This window comes from Sphaerodactylus townsendi, linkage group LG05, assembly GCF_021028975.2.
Source record: "Sphaerodactylus townsendi isolate TG3544 linkage group LG05, MPM_Stown_v2.3, whole genome shotgun sequence".
Lineage (NCBI taxonomy): Eukaryota > Metazoa > Chordata > Lepidosauria > Squamata > Sphaerodactylidae > Sphaerodactylus > Sphaerodactylus townsendi.
In genome coordinates this window covers 11541523-11556127 of record NC_059429.1, presented here as the reverse complement: position 1 = coordinate 11556127, position 14605 = coordinate 11541523, and the positions used below count along the sequence as shown (strand labels likewise).

The following is a 14605-nucleotide window of genomic DNA, read 5'->3' as shown; positions in this document are numbered from 1 at the left end:
TCCACTGATTTCCCCCTTCACACCTTTGCTTGTGTTGGACTGCCCTCTAGTGGCGCTCACTGCCTACAGCAGCCACCACAAGCAGCAGTGCTGATGCAGGAGGGTTGGGCTGTTTGTCCATTAATTTTCTGGACTTTTTTCCCCAGTAAGATTGATTGGACTTGTGTAAAGAAACATCGTCAGTCACTTACTAGCCTGAGATTAGCTGTCAGTCTTCCACTCCTCAGAACCAGTTTCACGTAGCTTTCTAAATGGCGCATTAACTTTTGGCCATCAGTTACTTTATTACTCAGTTCCATGGGGGTAGTCAGCCCAAGCAACAGTTTTTGTGACGCTATTGCAGCCATTCCCCCCAAAGCATTGGCAGGCTGGGATTGGTTCACACTTTGTCACTACCAGCTGACAGATCTGGGTTGGGAAATACCTGGACATTTTGGAGGTGGACTCTGAAAAAGGCAGGATTTGGGAAAGGGAGGAACTTCAATGGAATGGAATGCTATAAAGTTCTGCTTCCAAAGTGGCCATTTTCTCTAGGTGAATTGATCTCTGTTGTCTGGACATCAGTTGTAATACCAGGAGATATATAGCCACCACATGGAGGTTGGCAACCTTATTTGTCACAGGCGTTATGTTCATTTGGCAAAGACACGAGATGATAGACAAAATGCTATAAACAGAAGAAATGTGTGTCTGGAGTCTAAAACCCCCCACCGTTCCTTGGCTACCTTCACAGAATTTGGAGGAATTTGGAGATCTACAAAGGAGCAACAGTGGCGTAGTGGTTAAGAGCAGGTGCATTCTAATCTGGAGGAACCGGGTTTGATTCCCCGCTCTGCCGCTTGAGCTGTGGAGGCTTATCTGGGGAATTCAGATTAGGCTGTGCACTAAAACACACACCAGCTGGGTGACCTTGGGCTAGTCACAGCTTTTCAGAGCTCTCTCAGCCCCACCCACCTCATAGCGTGTTTGTTGTGAGCGGGGAAGGGAAAGGAGTTTGTAAGCCCCTTTGAGTCTCCAACAGGAGAGAAAGGGGGATATCAATCCAAACTCCTCCTCCTCCTCTTCTTCTTCTCAAAAACAAAGAAGCAGTTCCCCCAGAGTGGGCGTGGACCACTCCTAGCCATGGTTGAATGGGCAATAATGCACATAAGGGCAACAGGGATGGGGGGGGGATCACTCTCAGTCACTCTCTGTCTCTTGTTGAGCCCCAAGTCAAATCTATATATGAATGTCAACAATGGTGTGTATCTTTCAAATTATTATGCTTGCAATTATTCATATCCCTCCCACTTTAGAAGAAGAGTGGATTTACAGTCTCCTGTAAGGAGACTCAAGATGGCTTACAAGCTCCTTCCCCTTCCTCTCCCCGCAACAGACAACTTGTGAGGCAGGTGGGGCTGAGAGAGTTCCGAAGAACTGTGACTAGCCCAAGGTCACCCAGCAGGAAAGCAGGAGTGTGGAAACACATCTGGTTCACCAGATAAGCCTCAGCCACTCAGGTGGAGGAGTGGGGAACCAAACCCAGTTCTCCAGATTAGAATTCACCTGCTCTTAACCATTACATAATGCTGACTTTACACATTCATCAACCTTTGGGAATAGCCCACATAAACTCTGACAGGTGGACAGCGGTGCTAGTCTGTAGTAGCAGAACAAAATTCAAGACTAGTTTCATTTTAAGGACTAGAAAACATTTTCCAGGGAATAAGCCTTTGTGACTCAAAGCTCACTTGGACAAATCTTGGCCCATTATGCTTGGAATGATTTACCTCGTGCCTTAGCTGAGCAGTGGAGCTGTAGTAGGGCCTCTTCATGTTTTTCTGTTTACACACGAGGCACCATTTTCTGCTTGCTCTGCAGCTAGCTTGCTGGTCTCAATGGGCCTCTGCTTTCCTGGTTCTCTCAACTCCTCCCATCAGCTCCTCTTATAGGCACAGATCTCATCACACCCAAATTTGCAAGATAAATGGCTTTGTTATAGCCCTTTAAATTGCAGTTATATTAATATATCTGTGATAGCGGGTATATCGATATTGTAGCCCCTTTTCCAAAATACCCCCCTCTCCACAAAGAAAAAAAAGCAAAGCAATTACGGGCATTGGACCACGTATAGCTTTCGAAGAAGGGAACCTCTCTCACCTATAAGCTGCTGCTGCAGGAAAATTGTTTTAACAGAGGCTTGTTTGAAATAAAGTTATAAAAAGCCCTTCCAATAATTGGGAAGGGCGGAAGCAGAGCAGGGAAGGTGGGATGGAGACAAAAAGAGACCTTGCTTATACTAGACTGAACATTTAGAGGAGCAATATGGAACAAGGGAGAAGGGAGTGGACCACAGTGGGATGGAGTGGGAAGGGTGGAGCTAGGCAGGCCGGCTGCGGGTGGAGGGACATGGCCGGCGCAAAGCTGTACTCACTGGCAAATCTGCCTGTTTTGATCCCAAAGCAAATTAAAAATCACACTAGAAGCAGTGTTGTTTGCTGTGGAGAGAATGGAAAGTGAAAACGGGACTTGAGAAAATACGTCTGTACAAGAAATCTTGCTGCCCGTCCGCATTGTGCACCAGACACCTTGTGCAAAATTGGCTCTTAAGAGGAAAAATATGTTGGTCTTTATAGTGCATTATACTGGCAGGGGATGCTGATAATCATAGTCCATGAACATCTGGAGCAGGGATCTGCAACTTGTGGCTCCCCAGATGTTCGTAGACTACAATTCCCAACAGCCTCTGCCAGCATGGCCATGGGCCTGATGGGATTTGTAGTTCATGTACATCTGGAGAACCGCAGGTTGCAGACCCTTATCTGGAGGTTCTCCAGATTAGAATCTTGTTTCGTTTCACAATGGAAAGAAAGTTTTGTGCTGCAGTAACTGTAATTTCTGCTACATAATAAGTCTAACTCTCCTGCAATGACATATTGTTTGCTGTTCGGAGTAAGTTCCAGCTGAGGTAGTGCAACACAACTTTAAAATCAAAGACAGAGAAATGAGTTTTTAGAAGAGTCATCCAACAAGTCTGATTCACACGTTACATTTACACATGCATCTAAAATCTGGACAACTGCAGCTTCACAAGAAAGGCCTGAGAATTGGGGCTTTTCAGTTTATGCAACAGTGCCCTACAAGGAATCATAACAGAGGCTAATGAATCATGCATAGAAAACCTGCATAGCCATTTTTCTCCCTCTTCCCCAATACTAGACCTCTAGGGAAGCCAATGAAATTGATAGACAATAGGAGGATGACAGATGAAAAGGACTGTGCCAGGAAAACAAGTGAGAAGTCCTCTGAACTTCCAAAGAGCAGAAGTGGTAGTTGTTTCTGGAGGGTTTTCCGGGCTGTGTGGCCATGGTCTGGAGGATTTTGTTCCTAACATTTCGCCTGCATCTGTGGCTGGCATATTCAGAGGTGTATCGCAGAGAAAAGTCTGTTTCTCACTGTGTCTGAGTGAGAAGGGAAAGTTTAGTGTGGTATATTGTCCATGTTCCAGGGTGGGGAACCAATCATTAAGTGTTTGGGTGGGACTTGCTTTGCAAAGGTGTGGTTGAGTGCATTGTATCGCGGGTGGGGTTATCAGTCCATTTTTTAAGTACTGGGAGCCAGGCCCTGCTAATCTTCAAAGTCTCTTCTTTCTTATTGAAGTTGTCCTGAAGATTGCTTGTGAATGTCAATGGCCTCCCTGTGCAGTCTGACATAGCAGGCTTCTGAATTGTCCAAAATTTCAGTGTTCTCAAATAAAATGTTATGTCCAGTTTTGTTTTTATCAAATTTACGCCGAGTGGTGCCGCTCTAGCCTTTCTCTATGGTGCTCTCAGGCCCGGTCCCAGTCGCCGTCCAAATACGTAATCCTGCCGCTCTAGACGTCCTCCCGCACTTCCATGGTGACCTCCCGTCTCTGTACGTCAAAACGTACGTCCTTTCCCAAAACGCCGCCTCGCGCGCATGCGCACTTTGCCCCACCAGCTCGGTTTTAGTCTCCTCGCTTCTTTTTCTCATCGTCTACATCCGCGGTTGGCAACTGCGCTCCATTCGCGACGTGTTACGTCAAGGCGCACGCGCAGCTCTGCGCTTTTCGCTCCCGACTCCTCCCTCCCCCTCCCGACCGCTTCGTCTTGCGCATGCGCACGCCGACACGGCGCGTGGCGACGGCAGGAGGCGTGGCCCGTTTCCCTCAGCTGACCGGCCGCCATTTTGTCAACCGCCCCGGCTTTGCCCTGGGAGAAGTGCCGTGAGGGGAGGAATTTGTGTGTGTGTCCGTCTCTTCCCCCCCCCGGGGAATGTGAGCCGCGTCCGGCGCTTTCCCTTCCCCTTTCGTCCTCGCCGAGGCCTGGTGCGGCCCCTCCCCGGGGGAGCCCGCCCCTCCCCCACCCCGTGCCCCTCGCCCCCCTCCCGACCACCCCCTCCCTCCCTCCCTCCCTCCAACCGGCCGCCGCGATGGCGCTGAAGATGGTGAAAGGCAGCATCGACCGGATGTTCGACAAGAACCTGCAAGACCTGGTGCGGGGCATCCGCAACCACAAAGAGGACGAGGTGTGTGAAGGGAGAGGAGAGGAGAGGAGAGTCGCTCCCAATGCTCAGGCAACCGGCGAAGAACAAGCGGTAGAAGCTTCCGGGGTCGCTGCTTCCCGGTTGCAGCTGCTGCCCATGTTGCGCCTGCAGCCAGCGCCGGGAATCCTTGCCCTGAGATACAGATGTGTGTGTCTCCCCCCCACCCCGGGCTGGTGTTTTGCAATTCGCTTGTTCTGACGGGTCGGGGTCGCTTTTGACATTTCTAGGCCGCTTTGAGTCCCAGTGGCGCAAGATGGGCTAGAAACCGAGCTAATGCCACTCTTACCTGCACGGAGAGGTGGGGCAAGAAGTCATTTAAATGGATGATTGGCAGAAAATTAAGGTTTTATAGGTTGCAGAAAGGAGGTATTTTGCACAAACAGTAACTTATTAAGTAATTTCAATGGATGCGGAATAGATAGATGAGTTTTTAAAGGTTGCTGAAATAGTACAAAAATGGCAAGCTATTGACTGTCACGTGTAGGAAATGGGCAGCCTGAACGAACTTCCGAAGAAATCATTTTGAATGTCACTGACTGTAATGGGATGGCCGTTGAATCCATATATTAGCTGCAGATAGTATTTCCACATGGTGGAGGTTTCTGTTTGCTAAGGTGGGGCAAGAAGTACCGGTAATTCAATTAAACAAACAGTAGCAACTTATAGAAGATGTTTGTCCGAAGGGCTTCTCAGCTTGCCGGAATCACTGGAGTGTTGTGGGGTTTTCAGGCTGTATGACCGTCTTCCAGTAACATTTTCTCCTGAGGTTTTGCCTGCATCTGGGAGTGGCATCGTCTCTGAAAGAGAAGCCCAGAAACCCCACAACACTCCAACTTCTAAGTAGATTTAAGTGGACGTGGAAGAGATGGTGGAGTTTGTATAGGTTGCTGAAATAGATCTGGCAAGTGTTTGCCATTTGTAAGAAATGGGCAGCATGAATGAAGTTGGAAAGGAAGCATTTTTAATGCTAATGGCTGTAATGGGATGGCTTTGAATCCATGTCAGCTGCTATTAGCACCATATGTTGGAGGTTTCTGTGCGGTAAGGTGGGGGCAAGAAGTATTTTAAATAAACAGTAGCAACTTAGAGTAGCATTTCTGTTATGTATTGTCGAAGGCTTTCAACGTCCGGAATCACTTGGGTGCTGTGTGGTTTCCAGGCTGTATGGCCGTGTTCTAGCAGCATTCTCTCCTGACGTTTCGCCTGCATCTGTGGCTGGCATCTTCAGAGGAATGTCAATTGAAGATGCCAGCCACAGATGCAGGCGAAACGTCAGGAGAGAATGCTGCTAGAACACGGCCATACAGCCCGGAAACCACACAGCACCCATTTCTGTTATGCTCTTAGATCCTTGACAATACATAAATGCTGGCTACTGCAGTTATCAAAGGAAGCCGTTTCAGAAATGTCTGTGTGGATAGGCAGGGCAAGAAATCAAGTAAGTGTTAACCATTGTAGTGTCCTTTCTGTAGCAGTCCCAGATCCCAGAAACGCTACAGAAATACTTCTGCTATTCATGTCTTATTCAGGAAGTATACTGGGGCTAGTAGTTTTAATAGCGTGTTTGACATGTCTGCAGAATCCCAAAATGTTTCTATCACTATAATAACAGTGGCACCAATGGAATTTCAGGTTTTCTTAAAGCCATAGGTAAATACTGCTAAAGTAATTGTATAGCTGTCATAGAAACACGAGTGTTGCTAATACTAATTATGATAGCAGTTATAAGCAGTCAGTGTTAAGGTCCACGTAAATGCCTTTGTAACTATTCATAGTAATGTGGTTGTACTACTCATACCCATTAAGACTCTGAGTGATCTATAATGTCACCACAAGCTGCAGTATTTAGGATTGCACTTAATGTGGGCAATATTAAGTACAACAATGTTTATATGGCAGTTCAGAGCCTGTAAAGCAATCTGTAAGCACTGCTTTTGTAATAGCGAGTCACTGTGGTGTTTAGAGATAAGGGCCTCCTCCACTGGGAACATTTGCCCCTTGCGCTGGCGGGGTGGGCTGGGTCCAAAGAGGGATTTGATGCGCCCCTCCCCGGTTTGGGCTGCCCCTCCCCGGTTTGATGCGCCCCTCCCCGGTTTGGGCTGGTTGGTTTTCTGTCACTCAATATGCTTCATGTTTGTGCGGATAGGAAGGGGGGCTTAAACTCCTGCATCCCCAGTTTGACAGTGTAACTGTTTTGCTGTATTTGCTTTGTTAGAACCTCTGTCTCTCAAATGATAGTGTTGGATAGATTCGAAACTTACGAGTGATGTTGATTATTATTATTTCTTCAGTAAGTCTGGCGCTTTAGAGTTTGGGCAAGAGGGAGGAAAGATTTCTGCTCTGAGAAACATGCTGGTCTAAATGTATTGTGGAAGGCTTTCGTGGCCGGAATCACCAGGGTGTTGTGGGTTTTCTGGGTTGAATGGCTGTGTTCTAGTAGCATTTTCTCCTGACTTTTTGCCTGCACCTGTGACTGGGGAGTACCACCAGATCCTGTGAAGATGCCAGCCACAGATGCGGATGAAACGTCAGGAGAAAATGCTACTGGAACGCGGCCATACAACCCGGAAAACCCACAACATGCAGTCTAAACTTTAATTCAGGTGGATAGCCGTGTTGGTCTAAAGCAGCAGAAAATTATTTGAGTCCAGTGGCTCCTTAAACACCAACAAAGTTTTATTCTTGGTAAGTTCCCCTGTCTAAAGTTTAACCAAAGAAACGGAGGCAGAGTCAGGGATCAACAGAGGAAGAATATATGTTCATTCATGTTACAAGGAACTAGGCCTAGTTTCCATTTGGGGAAGGGAACAAAGAATGCTGTGTGCTTTGAGGAGGGAAGTCAGAGGTGGTATCTTGCAAGTGTTCTGGGAGGCAGCTCCAGGCAGTAAGGGAGAGTGTCACAGAAGGCAAAAGTCAGCTACTATGAGAACAGTAACAATCCGGTCATTGTACTTCACATATATTTTATCTTATTGTAATATCTCCCTCGTGAGTTAAATGTTGCATTCCAGGTTGATGACAGGCAGGATAGCAGCAAGAGGAAGAGGTTTCTTTTGGGCAGGATGGGAAAAAATAATTGATCATGTATTGGGTTTATGCAGAACTTTAACATTTCGAGAGAGCTACAGAACCCCTGTTTTGTTTGTACTACTGTTATATATGTGGAGTAGAATTCTAACACTGCTAAGGGTTAGGGCATTTATGGTGCTTTAGAAATGCTGAAGAGTTTAACCACTTTCACGTGTACAAGGTTAGTGATATTTTTTTTAGACTAAGGGAGGAGATTGGGGTGAGTGGCCATATCAGACTTTCACTTCTCCCTGGAAACGCCCAAGGGACAGTGTCCCTTTTTATTTCCAAGGAGCATCTAGCTGGCTGTAATTGGTAACAGCATTTTGTGCTAAATGGACCTTAGCTGTGATACCATCATCTGGTCCTCCTGTGGCTTCTGCTCCTAAGAAAGCTGTCCCTGGCTTTTATTTGGGAATAATTCTTTTTTTCTCTCTCCCACACAGCTGCAAATACAACCGGGTCTGTTGTGCAGTCAGAGATTCTTATATGCTTGTTTTTATTTTTAAAGATCAGTTACCCTGTTTCTCTGAAAATAAGACATCCCCTGAGAATAAGACATAGTAGAGGTTTTGCTGAAGTGTTGGATATAAAACATCCCCCGAAAGTAAGATGTAGCAGAGTTTTTGTTTGGGAGCATGCCCGTCGAACAGAACACCAGAGCATGCAGCTGTGGAGCGGAAAAATAAGGCATCCCCTGAAAATAAGATATAGCGCATCTTTGGGAGCAAAAATTAGTATAAGTCACTGTCTTATTTTCGGAGAAACACGGTATGGTCCCTTAACAAACGTCATCTTCTTTTTTGGCTTTTGAAGCAGATGCGAGTACAGAATAGACACTCATAAAGAACAGTATTCAGTCAGCTGGGAGAACATGGATTGCACCAGCTACTATGGCCAATGGATTACAAGATGATAAATAGGGAAGTGAAGATTGTTACATGACAAGAGGATCTGTTGTATTTCAGGCATGAAGCTTCATTCCTTTACTTGTCTAGAATACTGCAATTCTGGGGGGAATTTCCTTCTGTTTATTATCATTTGGATGTGACAGCTTTTCAGGATATCTATGTTCCTTCTTTACCAGCTTTCATCAGTGAATATGTTTGGGGTGAGAGGAAGGCCCAAATAATAAGCCCCAGTTGCAGGTGGCTGCCAGTGTCTTTGGGTGTAAATCCCATCAGACTTAAATGCAATTTCTAGCTGCATATGGTAAAGTATGCAAGTGTAGTTATTTTCATTTCTGAACATTCGAGGGTATGAAAAGGTGGGTGGGCAAATAACCCAGGCCCTTCTTTCTCCTACCAACCCCCCTGACCCAAATGTGTAAAGTGTTAATAACTTGCGACTTTATGTTTGAAGCTCTCCATGTACATTATCCCAGCGGTACTTCCAACCACTCTTATATGGTAGGTCTGTATAAGCGTCCCCACATTGCAGATGTGGATTCTGCGTTCTTTAAGACCCTTTGTTGGCTTCAGAGATATAGAAAAGCGTCATTGTGGCGGGAAATGAGAGTTTCTTCCTCTGGAGTTCAGTTTCTATGCTGGCAGACTGAGCAGGCATCTGAGCACCCAGACAGTGCCATTATCCACTTCACTCTATTCATGCTTATCAGAGGTCTTTTCAGTTTCTGAGAACTGGGGTGTTTTTTTAATTTATTTACATTATTCATAGTCTGTCTTTCTCAGTGCAACTCCGGGCATATCATGTAGCACACAGGTATCAAACTCAGGGCCCTCCAGATGTTATGGACTACAGTTCCCATCATGCTGGCAGGGGATGATGGGAACTGTAGTCCATAACATCTGGAGGGCCGTGAGTTTGACACCTGTGATGTAGCAGGTGAGGCACGTGCAGCCCTGGTGGGTTCTTCCTCTTCCATTTTGTGGGTGCTAAAAAAGTCCTCCTCTCAGCATTCTGATAATGGCTCCATGAACATGTCTGAACTTTTCAGTATCTTCTCAGAGCGGAGTCCTCATTCTCACAGTCATCTTAATTCATCCATCAGACAAAGAAAGCAAAAGCCTTCTCTCCGGATCAGTCTGCCCCTCTCTGCCAGAAGCTGAAGAGGAGATAGTGTGATCCCTTCTGCTCAGGAAGTGGTGCTGTTATCTTCTCCATATTAAGCTAACGGTGGAGGCTCGTGATGTCAGGACCCCACCTCTGGTTCCCCGGCATGGTTTTTTTTCAATATTACAATCTCGAGGCAGTGTCATGACATATGGTTGTGAGACATGGACGCTGACAAAAACAGATAGAAGAAAAGTAGATGCCTTTGAGCTTTGGTGTTGGAGAAGATTTACGAATCCCATGGACAGCTATTCTGGAGACTATTAACACAGAGATATCCCTGGAGGGCCAGATCACTAGACAGAAGCTGACCTACTTCAGACATGTGATGAAGGCAAATTCACTGGAAAAAGAGATGCTACTCGGAATGATCAGTGGTGAACGGGAACGGGGGAGGCCAATGACTTGTTGGTTGGAAACCATTAAGAGGGACCTGGGCATGAACATCAACCAATTGAAAGAAGTTGTGGCAAATAAGGAAGCATGGAGGGGACTAGTTTACAGAGTATCCAAGAGTCAGACACGACTAAGCAGATAAAGAAGAAGAAATACAAAGTTTAAAAGTCTTCCTGAGGCACTATCAGATTTTTTAAACCTCATCTAGTAAATGAATATAGGTAGAAAAAGCCTTAAATGGTCTTCTGCAGTTTGATATAGAAAGTGTAAAACACTTTCCTGTTTAGAAGGAGTTTTACATTTTCAGTCGGCTTCGGTACTTGTTTGGTCTGAGGTTTAGTTTAAGCAGAGACCCTCCCTTCCCTTTGATGAGCATCACCCACTCCTGAGTGAGGACTGGAGTCATGTTGTATTTGGAAGGTTGAATCTTCTCTGGTGCTAATTGTCAAGGGTTTTGATCTGCCAATCTGCAAGCAAGTTTGGAATGCAGAAGGAAGGAGAGGAAACATCAGCTTTTAGATTGTGGGCCCAAAGAGGAACTTCTGTAGAAATGGGGTCAGGAGCAACGATGGGGAGTGAAGAATTTGCAAGAATCCAGAGAGTGGCTGAAGGAACTGGCACTCTGTCACCTTTGTCATTTGGCTTAACTTTTTTCGAGTATGCATCGCTATTTTACAAATTGCAACCAAGTTGAATTGTTTTAGGGACAGGGCTGTAAACAGTAATTTAGTTCATATTGCAGTTCTTGAGTTCTGCAGCCTGGAGCCCTGTTTAAATTTTAAATTAAACTTTTCTGATCTTATCAGCACCTGATATAGTCTGCTGTATTATTAACTAGCTGAATAAGAGGGCTGGAGATAACAGGATAATTAGCTGGCAAGGATACGGAGTTGTGTCTCCTTACTGAGAAGAGCATTTTATGTATTGTCGAAGGCTTTCACGGCCAGAATCACTGGGATGTTGTGGGGTTTCCAGGCTATACGGCCGTGTTCCAGTAGCATTTTCTCCTGACATTTCTCCTGCATCTGTGGCTGGCATCATCAGATCCTCTGAAGATGCCCACCACAGATGCAGGTGAAATTGCTACTGGAACACGGCCATATAGCCCGGAAACCCCACAACACCCCAGAGCATTTTCTCTCGATCACCCTGTGGCTGACTTGATCCACCAGAAATTTTGCATGTCTTTGGAAGTCTTGCTAAGAGCAACTACTTTGGGCAACTTGGTGACCCTGTCCTCGTTTGTTATGATAACATGACCATTGTACACTCGCATAATAGCACAATGAAATTGTTGATAACATAAGAAATTGGTGATAACATAGTAGCACCACACATTTTACCCGTAAGGTACATTTCCCCCCTGCATTGAAGTTGTATGTCCTTTCTTCTGGCATAACACTGTCATATGCTCATGCACCCACCCAGACTAGGGGTATTGAATTATTGTTTTAAGCACACAGGTGTCTGGACAGCACAAGCTTCTAAATAACTAGAAATGAAATCAAATCCTAATAGGGCCTCTGAGATGTGAAGGAGTGAGAGAGTAGATTGATGTGAAGTGAAAGTCACTCCAGTCAGAAGTTGTTGCCTCAGATTGTTTTATTTATTGTAAATTATTTTTTGGTAACCTTCTGTGGCTTTTTGTCCGTTTTCAGCTTTCACTTCTTGGTACTTTGTTTCAGTGTTAGTCTCTGTCTCTTAGGTCTGTTTAATTTTTTAAAAAAAATTGTCTAAAGGTATGTTTCTATTGTGTTTCGTGTCGTCACTGAGAGCTGCTGTAGAGACTCCAGTTGAGAAGCAGGGTAGAAGTTCAGTAATTAATGCAAAGCGAAGACATCCGTCCTCGATGAAAGAATTCTGTTTCTTCCACTATGTGGATTTTGCTTCTTGTTTTGAAAAAGCCCAGAACTGATATACAGAGATTCAGTGGAAATGTATCTTCTTCAGTATATCTGAAGTGACTAAATGCTCTGATGCAGAAATATCTGTTGCACTGTATTCTGAGTGGAAGGAAATAAGGCCAGAGCGCTTACTCATACAGATCCAACAGTCATCTCTGTGATATACGTATTGAGGTTTTCTGTGTGGTATAGGTACTTTAGGCTTGCAGCATGCTAGCCACCACTGCTATAATGTCTCAGTGTATTATTAGAGTTCAGATTTTCTTTGCTATGCAATTTAACATGATATCCAGATATGCTGATGTTTGACTTTATGTGGCTGTATTATTGTTTATTTTCCAAGGTTTATTTTTTTCCCTGACTCTCAGATGACAAAAGCTAAGTTCCATGTGCCAAGGTAGCTTAGAGCAGCAGTTTGCAGCTCCCCACATTCTGGGTTTATTGTTGGTTTTTGCTTGTAGAGAACTTGGATATTTAAATGTTTAAATTTCCTAAATGTGCTGAACAGTGCAGTTGTACATGCTTAGTTTATAAATGGTGCAATTTACATTAAAGCGATAACATAAGTTTTGGTTTGAGAGGATTGTAAGCACTGCACGCATATCAGTTTTCTGCAAGATTATTCCCCACTCTGTGGCTATAAAAATTCTGAAAAGTTTTACATTTCTACTTAGATATCAAGGGGGGGAAGTGCACTATGGGCTGGAATATCATCACCTATAGCCCACCCTTTGGAGAGAGCAATGGGTCTCTTTGAGGAACTTTTAATTAATGCAGGCATGATACTGCACTTCACTTACATCTGTGGTAGGCATAGGCATCCCCTCAAGAAATCGTTCAGGGTTTGTTGTGGTTGGGTTGATTCCAGGGGGCAGCTCTAAAACCTTAGCATAGGTGTCAAACTCGCGGCCCTTCAGATGTTACAGACTACAGTTCCCATCATCCCGGGAATGATGGGAGCTGTAGTCCATAACATCTGGAGGGCTGTGAGTTTGACACCTGTGTCTTAGAGTAATTCATCATTCCCAGCTTCACTATTACTTCTAAACACAGGGGATAATGGGAACTGTAGTCCATGGGGGGCCGCGAGTTTGACACCTGTGCCTTAGAGTAATGCATCACCCCAACTTCCCTATTACTTCTAAACGCATGGGATGATGGGAACTGTAGTGCATAACATCTGGAGGGCCGCGAGTTTGACACCTGTGCCTTAGAGTAAGGCATCACCCCCAACTTCACTATTACTTCTAAATGCTGCTCTAGCCATTGTTCGTTCTTCATTTAAGAATGTATATCCTACCTTAAGCTGCTCTGAAGGTGGCTGATGCGGTTTGTGGAAGAATTTACAGGACATTAATATGAACAGCCAACAAAATGTTTACAGTCCATTAGAAAAGTCATAAACAGTCTAAAAACCCTTTGTGGGGAGGGGGGCAATACATTGTAAGCCCTGAGGGAGGCTGCTCCGTGGGGCAGAGGGGGGATGGTGGCCGTGGCCTGCATGGTGCTGCCGCCTCTCGCACTGTGGGAGGCAGTGCCACCAGGCAGGGAAACGCCCTTTGCCCGTGGGGCAGAGGGGGGATGGTAAAGTATGCAGCCGCCTGCTCTGTGGGGCAGAGGGGGGATGGCAGCTGCTCTGGAGGGACATGTCCATGCTACCCTTCGACCTCCAGTGGTTGGAGGGCAGCATGGGTGTGGCCCTCCAGAGCAGCGCTGGAAGGAGAGGTGAGTGGAGGAGACGCGAAAAGCGGCACCCTCACACATGGAGCTGCCTCTGGTTCGGCCCCTCCACTCATCTTTCCTTCCAGCGTTGCTCTGGAGGCCTGGAGGGACACACCTACGCCACCCTCCGACCTCCAGGCCATGCGGAGCCACAGTATAAGGCTGAAAGAGCCGCATGCGGCTCCAGATCCGCTGGTTGCAGCCCCCTGTACTAGATGCTTGAGCATCAGCTGAGCCTCTGCAGCTCCTTGTCAGCTGCACCTCTCTTCTGTCTAGTCCAGGGGTCCAATTTGGGGCCCACAGCCCCTTTTCTGGCACCTGCCAAGTGTTTAAAGAAATGCGTGGGACCAGGTGGGGCTTTTGCCCAGTAAGGCTGCTGATCAACCAGTGGAGATTTGATCTGTGCAGATTTTGGTGGTTGTTCCGGAGCCTACCATGCTGTGCCAGAATTCCAAATATGCCTTCAGACTGAGAAAGGTTGGGGACTCCTGGCCCAGTCTTTCCCTACTTGCCTTCCCTTTGCCAGTCTTCGTACCGCTGCAGCGCACAAAACTTCCTAAGTCAGACCGTGGGTCCATCATGCCCAGTATTGTCTGTTCTGATCGGTGGCAGAAGTTTTATTTCACATATCCTGCTATCTGTTCCTTCAATGCTCGGATTTGGACCTTTGTGTGAGCAGCACAGGGTGCTCAGCTACTGGACTGAGGTCTTTCCATCTGTGGACTGCTCCTTCTTCCAACCTTCCTCCCATAAGCCCCACAGGCGCCTTTTCAGGTTCCACAGATCTGAGCAGCTCCGACACCTTTCTGCCTGCCTTGCTCCGCTGTGTTTCTAGGCATGCTTTCCTAACTGTAGCTGGATTTCTTACCGTCCCTAGCAGGCTTCAGCTCAAGGCA

General features: G+C 46.1%; 1 protein-coding gene across 2 annotated transcripts in view; it reads left to right on the top strand.

Moving 5' to 3' along the window:
• Window positions 1-4170: 4170 nt before the first annotated feature.
• The window catches only part of AP3D1 (adaptor related protein complex 3 subunit delta 1), an 83489-nt gene continuing 73054 nt past the window's right edge, over window positions 4171-14605 (top strand). Inside the window, exon 1 of one of the 2 annotated variants that reach the window (XM_048497175.1) lies at window positions 4171-4527. In XM_048497175.1, the coding sequence (XP_048353132.1) occupies window positions 4432-4527 (96 nt within the window). In that variant the 5' untranslated portion in view covers window positions 4171-4431. The remainder of the gene's footprint in view (window positions 4528-14605) is intronic. The other variant, XM_048497176.1, reaches the window with a different exon arrangement.